General features: G+C 45.3%; 2 protein-coding genes and 2 long non-coding RNA genes across 4 annotated transcripts; 1 reads left to right on the top strand and 3 right to left on the bottom strand.

Moving 5' to 3' along the window:
• Positions 1-203: 203 nt before the first annotated feature.
• On the bottom strand, positions 204-1,203 carry LOC133712349 (MLP-like protein 31). The gene is made up of 2 exons (XM_062138459.1): positions 866-1,203; positions 204-731 (listed from the first exon to the last, which is right to left on the bottom strand). Exons 1-2 carry the CDS (start codon positions 1,056-1,058, stop codon positions 442-444), a joined length of 483 nt encoding a protein of 160 aa, XP_061994443.1. The 5' UTR covers positions 1,059-1,203; the 3' UTR covers positions 204-441.
• LOC133712352 (uncharacterized) lies at positions 1,187-1,922 on the top strand. The gene is made up of 2 exons (XR_009847303.1): positions 1,187-1,305; positions 1,496-1,922. It is a non-coding gene; the product is annotated as an uncharacterized LOC133712352 (long non-coding RNA).
• An 11,037-nt stretch (positions 1,923-12,959) lies between these two features.
• Positions 12,960-18,342, bottom strand: LOC133711833 (uncharacterized). Its single transcript, XM_062137919.1, has 5 exons — positions 18,217-18,342; positions 13,860-14,195; positions 13,546-13,790; positions 13,244-13,437; positions 12,960-13,129 (listed from the first exon to the last, which is right to left on the bottom strand). The coding sequence occupies exons 1-5, from the start codon at positions 18,340-18,342 to the stop codon at positions 12,960-12,962; spliced, it is 1,071 nt and encodes a 356-aa protein (XP_061993903.1).
• Positions 18,343-19,166: 824 nt separating this feature from the next.
• On the bottom strand, positions 19,167-21,268 carry LOC133707932 (uncharacterized). The gene is made up of 3 exons (XR_009845432.1): positions 20,661-21,268; positions 19,598-20,028; positions 19,167-19,297 (listed from the first exon to the last, which is right to left on the bottom strand). It is a non-coding gene; the product is annotated as an uncharacterized LOC133707932 (long non-coding RNA).
• Between the last annotated feature and the right edge of the window lie 552 nt (positions 21,269-21,820).

Genomic DNA, 21,820 nt, shown 5'->3' with positions numbered 1-21,820 from the left:
CTTGCAAAACCCAACAGATTGGGAGATTGATCGTGTCGCCGCCAACAATCGAATCACCGCGTGACACAGAAACATCACGAGAGTTGCAATCAAGGATTGAGAAGCCGACCAAATCTTTCCAGCATATGAATACCAAACCAGATCCCAACACAAGAACTTTGCAATCCAAATCTCAAAACCATATAAAACATCAACAAAACCCATCAGCAAATCGAATTTTGAATTTCGATAATTTCCTTTATTATCTTAATAAGTAGTAGGAAATCTCCATGGTAGAAACCTTTTATTAAACAAACTTCAATTAATCCAAGGTTTAATTTCCATACTTAATTACTTCCACATGCATGGACCCAATATTTTATTAGTATAGCACATACACACAGAGGAGTGCTTATTTATTTTATTTATTTTTGTTTAAATAAAAAGAGAAGAATTTTGCGCTTATAGATGTTCTTGGCTGCTAGGGTGAGCATCAAAATCTTTGACGAGATCCAGTATGAATTGGAGCTTGGTATGTGGCTCCGGAACTTTGTCATGCAGCTTCTCATATTCCAGAGTCCAGTGAACACGGGTTCCCTCTTCTTCTCCTTTTCCTTTTGGGGTGGCTTCACAACTTCTCTTAAAGCTCTTGTAATACTGCAGCAAGTATCCATCGACAACTCTATAAGTTACCGAATTTCTTTCGATGTCTACGGCTTCAAGCAACTCCTTGCCAGCTCTAGCATTCCCATCTGCAAATTTCGATCATAAGGTTAATAATTAGTTATAAACAATGCTAGGGTTCTATTTATTTAATTTATGCAATTGATTTATGACAAAATTGAACAATATTAACTTGGATATATCAAATCAAAACCTTAATTACCTAGAACATAATTCCAGGAGATGACAGACGCTTCTTTTCCCCAGTCACCTTCAAGCAATTCACAACTCACAACTTTATCAGGACTGGTATTCGATAACATGTGTGTTTTCCGCGTTATGAATTCAAAGAATCTTTCAGCAGGAGCCTTGATTTCAATATCCACCTCCAGCTTACCGAACCTAGCTGACGACATTGGTCCCCCTAAAACTTGTTAGCTGGAATAATATTTGGCCAGACAGGAGGAGCAGCAAGCCAGCAACTGCACTATATATACTAGTGTTTTTGAAGAAAACTTGCTAGCTTTGTCCTTGCATTTAAAGAAAAAGTTATAGATAGTCTCCAACAGAGAGGTGTAGTGCAACTTGGGGCTTGTGCTGCCTTCGGCTTTAACAGTACGAGCTGGGTTGGCGAATGTCTGCTTCAGTGGAGATAAGCTCAAGGTTAGTGACCGGCCGGCCATAATTAGGTGGCACATGGAGAGTTAGAGATGCGTTTCAATATAATTTAATTATGAGTCTCTTTTTATATTTCATCTCTATAAAAAATTAAATCAAATCGAAAATCATTTACTCATGCAAAGTTGACATCTAACTAAAGCAAAGTTGACACCTAATTATGTGCCATAATTAGGTGGCACATGGAGAGTTAGAGACGTAGAGTACACAGTTCGAAGTTGAGGTCTTAGTTGATGAGACACGTACATGACCTGTCTTACATCATCACGATAGACCAATATGATATAAAGGGGATCGATGGAAATTTTTTCTCATTTACACTTGCAAACCTAAGCCAATTCAATGTCTTTTATTATCGATCATAGGCTGCAGTCACACCAGATCACTCTTCATGAAGGCAAGGAAAACGTGAATCACAGCTCTAGCCATTCTGTTATAACCCTCTCTAGAAAATCATAGCATTTTTGTTATAGCTTCTAGAATTTTGTAAAAGATTCTTCTCCCAGTTTTCAGGAATTAAGTTAAGATTCTTTGAGTATAAATACGATCAGTTGTAACAGATTTGAGCAATGAAATGAAAATATCTCTTTGAGCTTTCTCTCTCTGGTTTTCTTCATTTATTACCACCATGACTTCATCAACAATGGAGCTAGGAATATCGATCCATACTAGAGCAAAAGGCTCCAATCACTTGACCACGAAAATCATGAAAAACTTGGATGCTAATTCAAGAAAACCAAAATATATAAATTGATGTTCTGCAAATTAACGAAGTTTTAATAAGTAAATTTCTTCTATATGGGCTGACACCACTAATTTCATATATAAGAATGCAGTAACATAACCAGTTGAATAAGATTTGGTTTGTCCACAAAATTTCTCATGTGAGAGAAATGAATCCAACTCCTCATGAGTTCATGCACACTAGGATCTGATTATAATTTTCATGGTAGTATAGCCAATAAATTTTGAATTTTGAATTTTTTGAAAGACCAGAACTTAATTGAAGGATTGGATTCAAAGAATTGTACTAAAGTGTGCGAGTCTTTGAACAATGCTAGGCGTTTTGCTCTGTTTCACTCTGCTCTTTTGGTGCCTACTGTGTAATCGTTTCTTTCTTTGGCTCCTATAATCCTATTCTATTTTCTATTTGAGATTGACAGTTTTGTGGATATGTTTATGCTGATTATATGTAGGGAGAAAGTGATGGCGGTACTGGTTAAGTAGCCACTCTCATTTTTCTTCAATTTAATTGCTGATACGTGTATGTTTTTGCCAATTTGGATTCTGGAGCCTGGAATCTCATCTAGCTTGGGTATTTGGGGCTTTAATTTGGGATCGGGTATCTAGGGTTTTCTTCTTTAGTGGTTTGCAAATTTGGTTACTGGGTTATTCTGCAAAGAGATTTTATGTGGATTACAGAAAGGTTGGAACTGGGTTTCTTTGTTTGTATGCATTCCTGTATTGTTCTTTGTTTCCCCTAAATGCATGCAATGAAAAGGAAATCGTAAATAGGCACTCTATGGCCCTTGAAAATAAAGAGATGTGTTTGAGCCCAAAAGTAATTTTGGCAATATCCTTGAGTAGATCTAGCACAGCGGGCCGATACATGCGGCCCAAAAATAAGCCTACTATGGTTTGGGTTACAGCTTCGCCCATTCCGGAATCCATGAGGAAAACGAAACCTTATTGGAGGTAAGTAGCAGAGATCGATTAGGAAACTTCAATCAATAATCCTTCTACAACAAGGAGCAGTCAGAAACCCTAGGTATATATACCGGGTTTCAAGGACGAATTAAGGACCTCTCTCATATCAATCAATCCTAGCGATTACAAAGCCTCCCCGGAGCAAACCTTCAACCTTGTTGAAACCCGGTGACCGTGCGCCAGTCCTAGTCTCTCCAAGAGCCGACTGTCAGCATCACCAGACCAACCCGGCGACCGTACTTCCAGTCCCAGTCTCCCAGCGAGCCGACTGTGAGCGCAACCGCTACCGTTACTACCAGCGAAGCAATGGTAACGCCCTCGCAACCCAGCGAAGCTAAAGTCACGCTTTAGCGCAACCCGTGCTTTCTCCAAACTTCCCAGTGATTGCTCTGCTTAGTCTACAATACTAAGTATCGATTCGGTGAACGCAAGAGACCACAACCAAAGTCCTTATCCGTAAGGCAAAAGTCCTTTTCCGAAAGGCTAGAGAAGAACCCTGTGACGAGGTTGGTGCTCTCCTCGTCCACAGCGCTTGAAGATGAAGTCAGGTCAAGGGACTACCCCAACGACTGCACCCCGCGGTGCTGGCACGCCTGCGCAATCACTCGCTCAAAAGAGACAGTTTGCAAGCCAATTGGTTTTGGAGCCAAACATTTTGGCACGCCCAGTGGGACCAAACTAGTGTCTCGTCGTGAACGGTAGCCATTGGGAAGTCAAGCGAAAACCCTTACCAAAAGGTTTACGCTAACTGCCCAAAGCATAAGACCTCCAGTTACAAGCCGCATTCTCGCGCGGATTGTCGTGGTCTTTCTGAGCAACAAGTGACTCAAAGATTCGCTCTTCATCCCCATCCAACCGAGATGTCGACGGAAAAAGGAGAGAATCGTCCGACCGCTGCTGAGGGTCAAACTGTCACTAACAACCAGGCCAGCGAGCCGGTTGACACTGTCGCTAGCTCCAACACAGCGACAAGTGTGCAAAGAGAGGCTTTCGTTCCGAAGCCTATCCCAGAAGGGGCCTCCTCCGAGGTCGCGTTCGCAATTATCCTGGAGAACATCGAAAACCACAGCAAGAAGATAGCTGCTGACCTTGCGAGGGATAATGCGAGAGCTGACCAGGTCATACGCGAGATAAACCAGCGTATTTCCCAACAAGCGGAGGAAACTAAGCAGCAAATCTCACAGACTGAGAATGCTTTGATGGCCCATGCTTCAGGTATCGCAGAAGAGCAGAACCAGCGCCAGAAAGGAATAATAGAGGCCATTGCGAACCATACGAAGCAAACAACGGCTGACATGGCTGGTCTCCGTAAAGATGGAGAGATCCTCGCAACCGAGGTTGCCATGCAGAGGGCCGAGCTGAACCAGGCTAAGGAGGTATTAAACCAGACCTTGGGTGATCCCAATGCTATCCTTGGTTCTCTTGGCCAGCCATCCGGTTCGGGCAAATACGTGCCACCGAACCAGCGCGAGAAGGTTAGTAGCCATACTGCTATACCTGCCGCAACTGTTGCTGCCACGCCGCTGAAAAACAAAGAACAAGCGCTAGTTATCGGCGGCAGCAAAGATAAAGGTACTGCCTCAAGTGGGCAGACTACCAGGCAGAAGCACCAGGCCTCAAAGGGCGCTGGAACCTCGTCCGATTCTACGTTCGTTCAATACGACAGCGACGGGGCAGAGAACTTATATCAAGAGCTGCCGGGAAGCTACTATGGGATTGACCAGGCTGGTAATCCGGTTAGGATAACAGCGGTGGCAAAGGAGATGCCCATACCGGCAGTAACTCTGCAGCAGCCAGGTACAACTCGCGTTGTACACGTAGGAGAAAGGGCAACTACAAATACCATTCAAGCCATACCATTACAGGCTGCTGCTCGCCAGAATGCGGCGATACCTCCTTCTCCAGGTCCTGAGTACGTAAGACGCGATGAGGTGGAGGAGATGATTAGACTGGCCAATCCTAGGGCCCAGATGGATGGAGTCTATGAGGGACCTTTCCCGCCGCATATAATGCTCGCGCCTTTCCCCAGGGGCTATAAGAACATTATATTTGCTACTTTCTCAGGGGAAGACTCCGAGAATGCGGCAACCCATCTGGCCAGGTTCAGGGTATAATGCGGCCAGTACCAGAATGATGACATCCTCAAGTGCAGGATTTTTGGCACTTCTCTCTCAGGAGCTGCCTTCAGGTGGTTCTCCAAATTGCGGCCAGGAACTGTAGCAGATTGGCCTGCAATGGAAAAGCTTTTCCGGGAGACTTTCGGGGCCACAGAACCTGAGGTAGACTTGGCTTCTCTCACCCAGATGGCCCAACAGCCCACAGAGTCCGCTGTGGCCTATCTTCAGCGCTTCCAGATTCAGAAGGCCAAGCTGAATGTGATCCTGCCAGAGAAAGAATTGATCAAGTTGGCGATCAAGGGCTTAGAGCCTCGCCAGCGAAAGAAGCAGCATGGCAGCATGATCCAGTCAATGGGAGAGCTCATCACAGAGGTGGGAAGCTTCGAACACCTCCTCAGAGAAACTGACGCCAGGAAGAATGCGTCCAGAGGAACATACGTACCAGGGAAACATCGCACTGTAGCGGCCCTGAGCTACCAGCCGGCTACGTATGACCCTTACTACCACTATCACAGTGAGGACGTGGCTCCGGAGGACGAGGAGGAAGATGAAAGCGACATCGCCGCTTATGAGCTGACAGGGAGAAAGAACCCAGCCTTAAAGCAATTGAAAATCTCCAAGGAACCTGTCAAGCTCAAATCGATGGCCTTCACTAAACCTGAATTCGCGACGTATACATATGATGCCAACAAGGCACACGAGATTCTAGATGAGATGATCGCCGCGAAGATGGTGAAGACCGACTTTGGACCTTTTCCTCGACCAGATCAGCTGAAAGGAAAGAAGTACTGCAAATTCCATAACCTGTGGAACCATAATACAGCTGATTGTGTGAAGCTCAAGGACCAGATTCAGGTATGGCTCAACAACGGTAGTCTTCAGGTGGAAGCTCCAGTAACTGCAGCAGCGCTTGTTGACCTAAACCCTTTTCCTGATACTGGGATTAACATGGTCGATGTGAACTGGACCAAGCAGAACCAGAGGAAACCAACTCTGGATTTGTCCACGAAAGGACAAGAAACAGAGCCTAAAGAGGCTCCTGCCCAGAAGAAGGCTAAACCATTTGGTCAAGCCTCGCCAGTAGTGTTATGCTCGCGGTGCAAAGAAGAGTGTGGCATCCAAGTGCCGCACGAAGAGGTCGAGCAGACATTTCGTTTTGGCTCTTTCCCGCCCATTAAGTGGGCTTCGCCATCACGACACTACCAGCCTTCCAGCCCAAGAGAAAAGGAGAGAATGGGGTCGCCTACATCGCCAAAGGACTCCAATCTGTTCAAGAAGCTGAAGGCAGCTACGGCTGATCAGAAGATGGAGGAAAAGGTCGCGAACAAGTACAAAGACATTCTGACCAAGCCCTACATACCACCTGCTTCAACCGCTACCATCAAAGAAGGAAAGTGGTACACCAGGGAGAAGAGGAAGGCAGTGGAGATAAGTCCTTCCAAGAAGTGAAAACTGCAGCGCAGATTTGGTGAAGCCAAGCGCGCGCTAGAGGCTTTAGACCAGGGCCTGATCAAACCGTCACAGTTGGTCAAATCTCCTGAGCAGTATCAGAAGGAGATGGAAGCGCTCGCTGCCAAGCCATTAGTGGCTCCTCGCAGTCTGCGAAAGCCAGCGAGCTCAGAATCTGGGGCATCTAAGCCCAATGTTTTTTGTAGGATTACCAAGGAGAGAACACCTCTGCTGGCCAGAAAGGAGAGCTCGCCGTCCAAGCGACCACACGTCAGGCGCAGGTTGTCTCGTGAGGAACCAGAAGCCAAATCCTCGGCTTTCGAGAGACTGGGGGGCAAAGACAAGACTACCGACACGTTACAGTGGAGACCTAAGAAAGTCCAGAGTTTGGTGGTCGCTCCCCCAAAGGCGGATATTGCTAGGGAACTAAAGCCAGATTCCCTTGAACAAGCTTCAGTGGTTCAAGAGCTCGAACAATGTGAAGTAAAAGGCCTCACCGAGGAATCCTTAGTGGACAGGTTGGTCAAACAATTCAACACGGATATCCCTGTCCACGAACCCAAGCTTAACCTGGAGGACGACATAGATGAATTCGAAACGTCCTGCAATATGGTTTATGTGCTTCCAGCGCGGTATGCAATGCCGGTCGCTGCTCAGGAATGCGTAGAAGCTGAGGAATGTAATACACAGCCTCTGCAGATCACGTCAGCGGTCACGGCACCTGTTGAAGAGGCTGTCTTTCTGGAAACAGAGGACGCCAACAGTAAAGAATTCTTCATGAGCTTCACTAGGCCAACACCTGCTATGGTCCAACACATGAGACCTCTATACATCACAGCAGAAGTTGGCGGTACCAAAGTAAGCAAGATCATGGTTGATACCGGAGCTGCTGTTAATGTCATTACTACCAGGACCATGCACCTGCTAGGGATCAAGAAGGAGAAGATCCAGTCGACGTCTCTTACTCTCAAGAACTTCGCGGGGACTGTAACAAAAACCTTGGGTTTACTTTTCTTGCGTATCAAGGTAGGTCCAGTAGAGGGAGTTTACGCTTTCTTTGTGACAGACTGCTATGCGGCCTACAGCGCTATCCTGGGCAGAGATTGGATTCACCGGAGCTACTGTGTTCCGTCAACCCTCCATCAGGAACTTATTATGTGGAACAGGGAGACAGACAAAGCTGAGGTGATCAAAGCGGACCCTCGTCCTTTCCCAGTATCCGCAAACTATGTAGATGCCAGGTACTACTTGGAGCCTATCGCTCCATTGCAAGTCAGTGGCATCGATAACAAAGGCTGCCCCACAGGGGTGACGGCCTCTGAACTGTCACAGTGGGGGCTTACGCTCGCAAAAGAAGGCTTAGAAAGGCCTGGCCACGCTGTGCCTAAACGCTTGAACGATTAATGGATTACGACCTTCCAGAGGAAGGGATAGAGGCCCTCCACTCGCTGCATGAAAGATTATCATCATATCTAGTGGAAAAAGAGGCCTATGAGCAAATCGCGACTTTGGAAATCGTTGAAGAGGGACTCTCTGATCAGGAACAAGAGGATGAGGTAGAAATCCAGCTCGCTCCGGCAGCGTTGGACGACACGCCTCCTAAGGTCAGAGATCCTACCGAGAAAGTCAATCTCGGAACAGCAGATGAGCCTATGGAAGTGGCTATCAGCGCTTACTTAGAGCCTAGCGAGAAACAGAGGCTTATTGACTTATTACTAGAATTCAAGGACTGCTTTGCGGAAAAGTATGAGGATATGCCTGGCCTGTCACCGGACTTGGTTTGCCATCAGCTACCAACACTCCCTGACAAGAGGCCTGTTAAACAAGAGCCGCGAAGAATGAATTCAGAGACTCAAATCCTCGTTAAAGAGGAGGTCGAAAAAATGCACAAATCAGGCATTATCAGGGTGGCCAAGTACAATCAGTGGCTATCTAACATAGTGCCTGTCCGAAAGAAGAATGGTAAGATGAGGGTCTGCGTAGATTACAGAGACCTTAATACTGCTACACCTAAAGATGTCTACCCCATGCCGGTCGCGGATATGTTGGTAGATGCCGTTGCGCGGCATGAATTACTGTCCTTCATGGACGGCACTGCGGGGTATCACCAGATTCCGGTTGCAGAAGAAGACAGACACAAAACCGCGTTCCGCTGCCCTGGGTTCGCGGGCGTTTTTGAATATGTGGTTATGCCTTTTGGACTGAAGAACGCTGGAGCGACTTACCAAAGAGCCATGAACCTAATCTTCCATGACATACTTGGAAAGATTTTGGAGGTTTACATTGATGACGTGGTTGTCAAGTCTCAGAAAAGAGGGGATCATATCACAGACCTCAGGAAAGTATTCGAGCGCATGCGACAGCACAAGCTTAAAATGAATCCTGCTAAGTGTGTTTTTGGAGTTCAAGCAGGAGACTTTCTGGGGTTCATTGTCCATCAGAGGGGAATTGAGGTCCCTGAAGACAAAGCGAGCGCAGTTATCAACGCATCTCCGCCACGCACGAAGAAAGAGCTACAGCGCTTGCTTGGTAAAATCAACTTCCTGAGACGCTTCATCTCTAACTCTGCAGGTAAGATCCAGCCTTTCTCTCCTCTGCTGAAGCTGCAGGGCCAAAGCGAGTTTGTCTGGGAACATAAGCACCAAGAGGCTTTTGACAGAATCAAGGCCTACCTGGCGAGCCCGCCAGTGCTCGTTCCCCCTAGGGCTGAATTTTCATTAAAGCTATATATATCAGCAGCTGAGGCTTCTATTGGCAGCCTACTCGCCCAAGACGATGAGGATGGTGTCGAACATGCCATATTCTACCTTAGTAGGACACTCACAGACTGCCAGACAAGGTACACTCCAATGGAAAAGCTATGTCTCACATTGTACTTCTCAGCGTGCAAGCTGCGCCACTACATGTTATCCTTTACCACTTGCATCATCGCTCAGACTGACTTAGTCAAGTACATGCTATCGCGACCTATTCTGAGAGGCCGCATTGGCAAATGGGTGTTAGCTTTATCTGAGTTCTCACTACAGTATGTGCCACAAAAGGCAGTAAAGGGACAGGCTATCGCAGATTTCCTCGCGCACCACCCTACCTTGGACATCCCTATAGTGAAGGAGTTAGAAATAGCAGTTGTGGCCATCACTCGGCCAGATTTGGCGCGCATCACAGAGTACGCTATTTTGTACCAAGCCACAGTCTCCTTACAGCCCTGGATACTATACTTTGACGGTTCAAGAACGGAAACGTTAGCAGGGGCTGGGATTGTTCTGGAAAATCCAGCGGGCGATCGGTTCTCTTATTCTTTCCAGTTGGAGTTTAAGTGTACCAACAATCAAGCGGAGTATGAGGCCCTTATCATTGGCCTAGAGGTTCTGCTAGAGTTAGGGGTGAGGGACGTTCAGGTACACGGCGACTCTTTGCTCATAATCAACCAGCTCCAAGGAAAGTACAAGTGTGAAAGCTTTTTGCTCATACCCTACATGCATCGTGCCATTGAACTTCTAGATCAATTTGACGATGTAGACTTGGAGCACATACCTCGTGAGCGCAACTTTGCGGCCAATGAACTCGCTCAATTGGCTACAGGCATTACATTGAAATATGGCGTTCGCGAGCGCATTCTGAAAGTCGAGCGCCGCACACTGCCTTCGTGGCTCGCGCGGCCTGACCCACCAGACGATCCAGTCTTCGCGGTCCTCGAGCCTATCGACGTTGACTGGCGCATACCGTTGATTGACTACCTCAAGCAACCAGATCTTACAACAGACAGGAAGATTCGTTTTCTTGCCTTGAATTATTTCCTTAGAGGTGATGAGCTGCGACGACGTGGAGAAGATGGCGTAGACTTTAGATGTGTCTATGGCCGCGAAGCAAAACGATTAATGCGCGAAGCGCACACAGGAGTATGTGGAGCCCATCAAGCGGGCCCCAAGATGCGTTGGCTTATCAGAAGACATGGGTTTTATTGGCCTAGCATTTTGAAAGATTGTATCGCATTCGCGAAAGGCTGCCAAGACTGTCAGGCGCATGGTCCGGTGCAGCACATTCCCAATATTCCCATGCAACCCATTATTAAGCCTTAGCCTGCACGAGGCTGGGCTTTGGATTTGATTGGGATGATTCACCCTCACTCTTCGCTCCAGCATAAGTTCATCATTGTGGCCACTGATTTCTTCACAAAGTGGGTTGAAGCTGAACCATTGAAGGAGGCTTCCGGCGCTACCATTCGTCAGTTTATCTTTCAAAATATTATTTGCAGGTTTGGTATCCCGGAAGTGTTGGTCTCAGACAGGGGGGCAGCGTTTATGGGCGGTGATGTAGAGAAGCTTGTCAATGAGTTGGGTATTCAGTTTGTCCACAGCACACCATATTATGCCCAATCCAATGGTCAAGCAGAGGCTAGTAACAAGATTCTTATCACCTTGCTCAAGAAGATGCTTGTTGAAAACCCCAGACAGTGGCACGATACGCTGTATGAAACCTTATGGGCGTATCGTACCTCCAAGAGGAATCCCACTGCTACAACCCCCTATGCGCTAATGTTCGGCCATGATGCAATCTTACCTTTGGAACTCAACGTCCAATCTTTGCGCGTCCAAGATCAGCATCACTTGATCGGGGAAGATTATGTTCAGGCGATGTGGCAAGAACACGAAGATCTCAGCGAGCAACGCTTGGCAGCTTTGGACAACTTGGTCTTGGAAAAACAGAGGATTGCTCGCGCCTATGACAAGAGGACACATGGCCGTAGTTACAAAGAGGGTGATTTGGTTTGGAAGGCTGTTTTGCCTTTTGGCGAGAAGTTGACCGGTCGCGGTAAATGGACTCCGCGATGGGAAGGACCCTTCGTTGTTCATCGCATTCTGGAGCGCGGGGCCTTTCACCTCAAAGATTTGGATGGCGGCCTCCCCCGCAATCCCATTAACGGGCGTTTCCTGAAGAAATACTACCCTAGTGTTTGGGAGTTTGACGATCCACCGGATCAACCTTCTTCTCAGACAGGGGGGCAACCTTAGTCTACCCAGGTTCGCTTCATCCGTATTCAGGCCTTCCCTGTGGCCTTAGTATCCTGTACTTGCTTCACCTACGCATACTAGGGGGGCAACACTCTGTACATTCAGGCCTTATTTGTGGCTTTTCGTTTATTTGTGGCTTTTCGTTCAAAAATTTCAAATTTCAACCCTTTCTTTTCTTTGACATTATGGTGTTAAGAATGCATGTAATGGCCTATACCTGAGGCCTTATTTTATACTTTGATTTGCAAAAAGTGTTAAAAACTTTCATTCATAAAGTGGCTTTGCGGCCAAAAGCAGTACAAAGTGCAAATCAAAATAATCACATTTGCGGTTTACAAGGCCAGAAGTGGCTTAGAGTAAAAACCATAAAATTACAGATCTACTGAGAGTTTCTGGATCTTGTGGCAGCAAAGGGGCTGTGCTCGGGCATTCCTACTCTCCCTCTCTTCACCCACATGCCTCCTCTGCTTTGAGTTGCAGCCGCTACCGTCTGTACCGGACCAAAAAGGAAGGAAATAATCCATCACAACCCTTTTGGGAAGGATTATCCTCCGGGATGGAGATGGTCTTCACAGAGAAGCGCGACTCACAACCACATCTACCTCAGGGGAAAAACATAAGTCACACAGTCAGACCCTGGAAGTAGGCTACGGAGCAAGAACAGGCGACCCATATTGGTCTTCCGCCCTTCTTCCTCCTGCTCCACGCGGGCAATCTGAGAGAGGAGACCCCTCAGAATCGGGTTCCGCCGCTACGGGAGCACCACATGTTCTTTGGTCTAAATGAAACCGGTGGGTTTCACCGCGACTTCCAGAGACCAAAGACATGAGGTTGGACCTGAGGTTAGGCCATAAGACCTACCCAGGTATTGAGGTTAAGCCATAAGGCCTAGGAATTTGAGGCTAAGGCTAATATCGCGAGGAGAAGATCGTAGAAACTGGAGGAAGAGAAGTAGAGATTTTGTTGCTATCTCTGGGAAACCCATATTCGTTTGTGTATATCTTCTCCCCAGAGTGCAGGTATTTATAGTGCCAGTCTCAGTGGCTTTGACCGTACGATGGTTAGTTGTGATATTCTCATCGCCATCAATGAGCGTATCAATCGGAGTTAAATGCTAAGATCTCGGAAATGAAGATAATTGAAAGCGCGTGGGAGACGGAGCAGTCTCCAAGGAGGTAACCGCTCCGTTTCGAGATTATCTTTTCAGTCTTTTCAAACGGTTTTAAAGCGATAAAGGCAACTTAAAGCGTTGAACCGTTTGAGAGAATAAGTTATTATTTGGGCCAAGCAAAGTGGGCTAAGTAGTAAGTTAATAATAATAATAATATTGTTCATACAAAATATGGGCCTAATTCTAGGGGCCCAAAAGTCTTCGGCCTGCATGGGTCAGGCGAAGGAAGAGTTCATCCAAACGAAAACTGGCATCCGCAGCAGCTTGTGCGGCTTGTTGGGCTGCCACGCGTGCCTGAGCCAGTTCTTGGGATAGCGTCTCGAGAGCAGCGAGGGGTTGTTCCAACTGAGGTTCTGCATGAACGAGCATAGCAGTAACATCGGTTAACCGGGCTTGAAAGGCTTGAATTTGGGACCTCAAGTGGTTCCTCTCGAGCGTCAGTTCCCTGATGAGGTTAGCTTGGTCACCCAAGAAGTCGCGCGCGGTCTCCGTTTGCTGAGTAAGGTTCTGATAATGCATTTCGGTCTGCCTGGCTTGCGCATTCGCGACTGCCCGCTCGTTGAGCCCTTGAGGAAGATCCTGCAACAGTTGATCGATTTCCTGGAATTGTTCCTCAGTGATGGCTCCCTCGCGGAGGAGCACCCTCAAGTATTCTAAGACCCTCACAGGCGCACCAGGAATCAAGATATCAGGGCCCAGGAAACGGCGAAGGCCTTCTCTGACTTCATCTACGACCCCAGGGGGGGTCACTTCAAGTACACGAGCTAACCTTTCCAAAGTAGAGGGAGTAGGAGGCTCAGCGACAGGGGCCTCAGGAGGTTCAGCGATAGGTACTTCTGGCACTGGTTCAGGTACCTCCGGCGTTGGTTCAGGAAGGTCTTCCAATTCTTCAGCTTCAGCGACTTGGGGGGCAGGGGGAGGAAGTTCCTGATCAACCACGTTAGGAACAGGCTCAGCAGCTTCTGCTTCTACTGCTCCGATTACATCGTCCCCAGTTCCAACGACGTTTGGAACCTGGAAGAAGACATTATCAGAATAGTTGAACCAGGAAATAATGATGAAATAGTTGGTTAGGGGGAATACCTCTTCGATTGGGGGCTCATACACAATGATCGCTAGCATTGTCTCTGGGCTAGCTTCGCTGGGAACAGGAATTGAGTCAGGCGCTGTCTGTTCCAGGACAGGAACGTCGCTTGGTTCTTCGCGAGGTGCATCCAATAGCAGTACTCTATTTTCAGCCTCCGGCGAGCTGTCATCTATGATCTGCACTGGTATCGAGGCCAATTGTGCATTATCTACAGCGTCCGCAGGAGGTGGAGAGTGGTTCACAACAGTTGGCGCTGGAGCTTGGGAAGCAGATGTGCCTTCACCAACAGTTGAAGATCCTTCTTCAGCATGTCTCGAGGACCTGTGGCGAACCTGCAAATGAGGATTGTTACAGAGTCACACAGAATGAAAAGAAATTCCTAACAAGTGCTTAGTGTGCTTGTGTCTTACCAGTCGGTCAGCGATTGGTTCATCTTCTGCCCACAGGTCAGTTCAAGGATCAGAACGACCGCGCTTCCGAGCCGAGAGAGCAGCGATCTGTTAGAGGCAGGGGATTAGGTATGACTCGTAAAGAAAGCATGATTTGTACAAACAGAGGGCTCTTTCCGTTTGCATGTCATCGTCATCAGAGGAGGATTCTTTGTCCTCAGGCTCTATCATGACTGCCTTTTGCTTCCCAGACTGGCCAGCGGCTTGGGAAGCGTTGGTTGCGCGACTGCCAGAAAGTGGCGCGTTCCCCTGGAAAAGCAAAGTTTGAATTTAAAAGGGGAGGGATAAAAGAACAAAAGGGACAAAACATGAGTCAAGATTAGTTACCTCTTGAAGGGGTTCGCGGATTACGATACCAGCTTGGGCCTGACGTGGGGCTCGCGCGGATCGCGGAGCCGGTTCAGCAGCAGGAGGAGGAGCTTGTGCAGCGTCTTCAGGGATGCGAGCAAGTTGATCAACGTCGGCGGCGTAGGGATATCGCAGTTCCCCGAAGATGGCAGCGAATACCTCATCGTGCTGTTGCCGCCAGCAGTTAACAGAGACTTCTGCCCACCATGCATCATATCCTTCCTCAGTCGCATCCACAGAGTCAATCTCTTTGGCCCAGTCAGGAAGATCAACCAGCGCGAGCGTGCTTTGTGCTGGCGGAGGCCCAGAAAGGGGCCCAATTCTACGCCAAGAAGTGTTGTAGTTCCAAGCATCATACAGAGGGAATGGCACTAATTGGACAAGACCAAGTTGACGAGCGAAATGGTTGGGAGCGTAGAGCTCATAACTGAGTTCGTCAGCGGCAATCCTGATGTCGGAACAGGAGATCGCGCGCGCGATCACTGTAGCGAGAGGCGCCAGGAAGGAATCCATGTTCAAGCGGAGCTGGGAATCTTCTACTCAGCACTAAGTCGCAGTACGGCATCTCGTACAGAAAGTACAAGTATGTGAAGCACTCAAAATAAGGAGGGGATGTGTACCTTTCGCCGCGACTGAGCCATCGACCCAAGAGTTGGTCAGTAGGCGGAAGTAATGGGATGTCGTCGCGACGAAAGTATGGAAAGTAAATTTGAATCCAGAAGTCAAGGATCCAAAAGGGGCCAGAAATGCTAGTCTCAAAGGGATGCATTGTGGCTTGATACAAAGTACGGTAGAGGGCACCTAATACTGGTTGTCCTAGTCCCACACGGTGGCCGTTGTAGAGGGCCGTCGCCAGAGAAGTCCAGGCACCAGTGGGCTTACAGGAGGAAGTGCAGAAAATAAATTTACAGAGCCACTACTCCAAGAATGCAATCCCGCCAGTCGCATTGTGCTCCTGGCGGTAATAGGCCAGCCACCGCGGATAGGAGCTGCTATGGGCGCCGCGACCATGTTGGGCCATGGTGGAGGTGAAAGTATCAGAGTCGAATTGGCCATGCAGATAGGGTTCACCATCAATGGGTAGGCCAGTAATGGTGAGAATGTCCAATAAAGTGACACTCATTTGGCCAAATCGAAAATCAAAGGTGTTGGTAGCAGTGTTCCAGAAACAAAGAAAGGCAGCGAGTGGCGAACGATTGCCACCGCGCGGAAGACGAAAACAAAGATCGATAGTATGGGTGATACCTGCTGCGTTCCAGCGGGCTAGATCTCGAGCGCGTGCTTCCCGGTACCAAGACAGCTCTTCCGCACTGATGGAGGATGGCCAATGCCCTATTTTTGATCGGTGGTTAGGAGCACTCCAACTGGTAAAATCCCCAGGAGTCCTTCGGAGGACCGGGATGGGGCGGCGAACAGGTAAGCCATAAAAGGCGATAGCGTCGGCCGGGAAAGCATCTCGCGGCGTTGGACCCAGTCCGACATGATTATTCGAGAGTCGGAGGAGCAGGGGTCTTTGGATGGTGGTCTGGAGAATCAGGCTGGCACCAATCCCAGTTCCCCAAGAGCGTGCAGCCTGTTCATTCAGCTCTTCTTCTTGGTCGATAACCATTTTTTTTGGGGGAGCCATTTCTGGGTTTCTATGAGAAGGATGTGTGCATAAGAGGGTTTCTGGGTTTAGGAGACTAAAAGAGTTTCTGATGTGACAGGTCTGAAGTGGCTGCGGATTTAAATAAGAGATTTTGTGAGGGAAACGATGCGACAAAAAGGCGTTTCGCGAGTGAAAAGACGCAACCCTCATTAATGACATCGTTTCGAGCATCGAACGTGTCGTTTTAGTCCCCTTCAATCAGTTATATTTTCATGGGCCTGATTTCGAGGCCTGGGGGGCAATGTTTGAGCCCAAAAGTAATTTTGGCAATATCCTTGAGTGGATCTAGCACAGCGGGCCGATACCTGCGGCCCAAAAATAAGCCTACTATGGTTTGGGTTACAGCTTCGCCCATTCCGGAATCCATGAGGAAAACGAAACCTTATTGGAGGTAAGTAGCAGAGATCGATTAGGAAACTTCAATCAATAATCCTTCTACAACAAGGAGCAGTCAGAAACCCTAGGTATATATACCGGGTTTCAAGGACGAATTAAGGACCTCTCTCATATCAATCAAACCTAGCGATTACAAAGCCTCCCCGGAGCAAACCTTCAACCTTGTTGAAACCCGGTGACCGTGCGCCAGTCCTAGTCTCTCCAAGAGCCGACTGTCAGCATCACCAGACCAACCCGGCGACCGTACTTCCAGTCCCAGTCTCCCAGCGAGCCGACTGCGAGCGCAACCGCCACCGTTACTACCAGCGAAGCAAGGGTAACGCCCTCGCAACCCAGCGAAGCTAAAGTCACGCTTTAGCGCAACCCGTGCTTTCTCCAAACTTCCCAGTGATTGCTCTGCTTAGTCTACAATACTAAGTATCGATTCGGTGAACGCAAGAGACCACAACCAAAGTCCTTATCCGTAAGGCAAAAGTCCTTTTCCGAAAGGCTAGAGAAGAACCCTGTGACGAGGTTGGTGCTCTCCTCGTCCACAGCGCTTGAAGAAGAAGTCAGGTCAAGGGACTACCCCAACGACTGCACCCCGCGGTGCTGGCACGCCTGCGCAATCACTCGCTCAAAAGAGACAGTTTGCAAGCCAACTGGTTTTGGAGCCAAACAAGATGCATAAAATGAAATTAACTTCAAACATTTAAATGTTAATCTTTACAGTCATTTTCATTGCTAAGATTTCCATATTTTGGTCTTCGCATTGCAGAAAGACTGTCCTTACGGACTAAGCAAGTATAATACATTAGATAAAATACAGTACTTGCTTACTATGTGTACATTGAAAACTGAAACACAGTACCTTTCAAAGGCATACTAGCCTAGCTGGCTCCTTCGCGCGGTTGAAATTGAATCGGTATTCTGTGTTGCACGTAACAACACCCAGCAATGTCTAAACAATTGTTACAACATTATCTAGATATGTTGGGGAGAAAGTTGGTTATTATATAATTTTTTTGTCTGTAAATGGCATTGCCTGGCCTTTTCAAATGTTCACTGTTATACATATTTAATGTCATATATATTGTTATATATAACTTGATGATCTAATCCCCTTTTGCTCTGCCAAACCATGATCAATGTGTTATTACTCGCTAATATTTTTCCCCCTATCGTTTTGACTTATACTTTTCTGTTTCGATTTTGTGTAAGATTTTAAAAGTTTTCAGTATTTTACATTTCAGGAAATTTTGATTTTGAAGCATAAGATTTAATCTTATTGAAGCAGTTTTATGCCATATATGTTGAAAGGACGACCAGGTGCTGTTATAGTATACACTAGCAATAGTACCCGCGCTTTGCCGCGGGATTTGTTGTTGGTAATAATTTACAATAATGAAAGATATAATTGAAAATGACTTTATTATTGATCAAATTGATAAAATACCATATATAACATCAATTAGAATAGTATTTTTGCGAAGAGACGGAAACTGTTCGCAATTGAACTGCTCTACAAAGTACTTCCATATCATCTGATTCCTCCAAGCCTTTGATTTCCATTAACACAAATTGTTCTGTGATCCAATATGCATCCCTCTGGACACTCAGCTTCTTGTTTTGCTGTCCAACAGTTGCATCCAGCGGCATTAGCAGTACCTCACCTGGAGGCAACTCCCCTCTTGAATTCAATTTTCTTATCAGTCAGACTTGATTTGGCAAAACAATGTCAGTAACTGCTCTCTCATCCCTAAATGGTATATTACTTTACAAAGTGCTTAGTGGCCAAGAAGAAGCCTCCACTTATTGTCTCGATGTATCAACTTTGGTTCAATGGCGTTATGTCATTGAGCAAGACTGCAAAAAGTATATCTTGTTAAATAAGAACAACACCTCGGCATCAAAGGCAAAGTGAAATATCTATGGTGACGAATACCTCCATGAAGTCACTGCTTCAAGTTTCCATTGTTGATATACATGCAGTATATCTGAGATAAATATTTTGCTCTTGACACTCATAGCAGGTATGCACAATTATATATCAAGAGTAGGTGGAAAACAAATGTACCCATCGAAACCCAGAAACAAACGATAAGAAAAAAAACTCAGCAAGTAAAATAAAAAATAGTAAAAGAAGCAAACCTCATTTGTCAGCTCGGCATAGTAAACAGCTCGAAAACTACCTTGTGTAATCTTATCGAAATCAGCTAAGAAAAAATCAAAATTCAAAAGGAATTAGGAAAAGGTGGATTATTAACCTGAAGAATATCAGAAGAGAAGACGAAAAATAAGAAGAGAAACCATACCCCAAGACATTAATGTCTGATGGATTATTAACCTGAAGAAAATTGTCTAGATTAAGGCCACCATGGGGAGGTTTCCCCCTACATTCCAGGTTGCCACAAAAACTCTGAAAGACAAACCCGAAAGGGATGTATTTAAAAAGTTGTGTCATATATTGTAACAGGAAAGCAACATGAAATAGACACAGGAAAAAAAAAATCAAATTATGATTACCTAAAGGACTGGACATCTCAACCCATGGGCATTTGAGCCCTTTTGCCACGTATAGATTGACTCTCAAGCACTGGATCAGATTGTGCTTCTGAAAGAAGATAAAAGCAGGATAATTTTCATGCTAAGATAATTAATACTATAAAATAGGTATAAACTTTCAGCTCTACTTTCAGCTCACCTATTGCACGTATTTTAGTTAAATTCTCATGTAAGGAAGATAAATCGTTCCTGATCAGAGAGCTCTACACAAACTATTTTTAAACTTTTATTAAATATATGCATGTGTTTTCATTCTGTGTCTTGGTTTATGCCTTTACAGAAATATTGTCAAATATATACTACTGCAATAAGAATGAGTGATTATTTCGTTGTATAAATTGAATTATACCTTTCTATTCTCTGCCTCTTCTTCTGATAACTTGGAACCGGAGCAGAATTCGGTGAGAATAAATAGCTATGTCAAAATATTTAAGCATTTCCTTAGATTTTGGTTGTTTTGAAGAAGGGAATCAATTGCTCTGTAACATAAGTGATTAAGCATAAGAACCAACGATATGAAACACACCAAGTTTTACTTTCGATTAGACAAAGAACTCAAATGGGCACTTCTGTATCTGTTTAAACATTTTTAAATGTATGCACTGAAGTGTCATGGACTTTAAACATATCTAAACAAATGACACCAACGTGAACAATTTAAGGGAGAGAACTGAATTAACCTGAAGAGTATTTTTGATGACGGTCATAAAAACTTAAATTGGGCTGCATCATAATCAAATTAACTGAAAGGGGCACATGTTGCATCAGATACCTAAAATGCTGCATCATAATAAAAGTTAGTGTTAATATACAAAGAATGCAGCATGTACTATGATATATTTTCAGTTGGCTATCAATTTGTAGATAGTAATTGATACTATGCTTCAGTATGGAAGGTCATAATGATGCTGGTCCTGTTGATAGTGACCTAATCTCTATATTTCAATCATTCAAATTATTTTGTGTTTTACGTATTCTGCATTTGTTCTATTATGTATTAATCAACCTATAGAGAGTCATTTGATTTTTTAACTCCACTGTAAAATGAAAATTGACAATTAATAAAAACAACAGGAACAGAGAGTAATGTATCAATCATTTGTGTATGAGTAAAGAAAAGAAAAGAATCTGTTTCATGTTATGCATATACAATTTTATCTCAGAGATCGACAACGCTATGAGATCCTCATCGATCAGCTAGTGAACTTTAATTTTAATATATGAACTAATTTGTATCTCATATCATCTTTTTATCATAAGAAAATATAGTTATATATCAGGTGATAATGATTATCAGTGCATACCATGTCACTTTTTTATATGAGTGTTTAACATGAAACCATATATGTCTAAATGTACTATGTAGATCAAATTATGAAAACATATGTGACCGATTACACTTGTGTACATACCTGAAATAGATTATTTGAGGAGTAGTGGGCACCAAGCTAGAGAGTAGAGATTAGCTGAACTGTTAGCTTCATCAAAAGCAAATGGAGCTTGTAAATAATCTGCTATGCCAGTTTCAGTAGGTGTCCCCAGATAAATCACCACCCTTCAATACGTACAACCTCTAGACTTAGCGCACACTATAAAAATAAAGAAAGCAAATTCAACCTATGAACAATTCAATCAAAAACACATCAAATTTCAAAAACAAAATCACAACCCAAATTTTCACCCTTGCCAATCGTTCTGATAGAAACCAAATCGAAATTCACAAAACAAAATGCTACCACAATCTTGGATCTCTCCTATTCACAAAACAAACCCAAATTCACAATCCAAAACGCTACAACAAATCAAAAATTCAAAAGCTGTGAAAACCAAACCCCTCCTATTTGCTTTAAGCCCAACCTTTATATCTCACAGCTTGATCAATACAGTTCATACCTGCCTTTGACGATGCGTCTCTATCTAAGAGCAAAACCGAAAGTAGAATGAACAGTTTGCACGACTGCACTCGATGAAGGCTTCCAGAACACACCACAAAACTCACGCTTTTTATCTCTGTATAGAACTCGAGGGCAGAACTGCCATTTCGCATGTGAACAGTGATGAACAGTGCTTATGAACAGTGTAGGAGCTTTAGTATATAGTAAATGACTGGGTGGGAGGATATCGATCAGCTGTTGGAGGAATCAACTTAAAGCCCATCCTCTTTTAGGTGATCCCTAACAGGGTTTTGCTTCTAACCTGTCATGGGTCAATGGCCACGTCTGAATAAGTTAGTTTATCTCAATATCTGCCTTTACATCAATATTAACTCATAAAGGTTCAGGATATCATGGTACTCTTACACAGTCTCACACACACAATTTTTGTTCCTTATTCCAGATACCTCCATTTTTAGTTCAAAAGGTGTTCACACAGATATTCTTCTTCTTCATTGTTCAGTAGGTATCAAGTCTATGCTCATACTTGAGGTTGCCTTGATTGGTATACTGTTTAATATAAGGGGATTAATTTCAGTTTACCCCCCTGAAGTTTGGGGGTGTCATCATTTCACCCCCTCTACTTTTAATTTTGAATTTTTACCCCCTAAATTTTCCAATTTCAATCAGCCGTGTCC

Source organism: Rosa rugosa, chromosome 5 (assembly GCF_958449725.1).
Source record: "Rosa rugosa chromosome 5, drRosRugo1.1, whole genome shotgun sequence".
NCBI classification, from domain to species: Eukaryota; Viridiplantae; Streptophyta; class Magnoliopsida; order Rosales; family Rosaceae; genus Rosa; species Rosa rugosa.
Note: the sequence above shows the minus strand (reverse complement) of the source record. Positions and strands in the feature narration are given on the sequence as shown.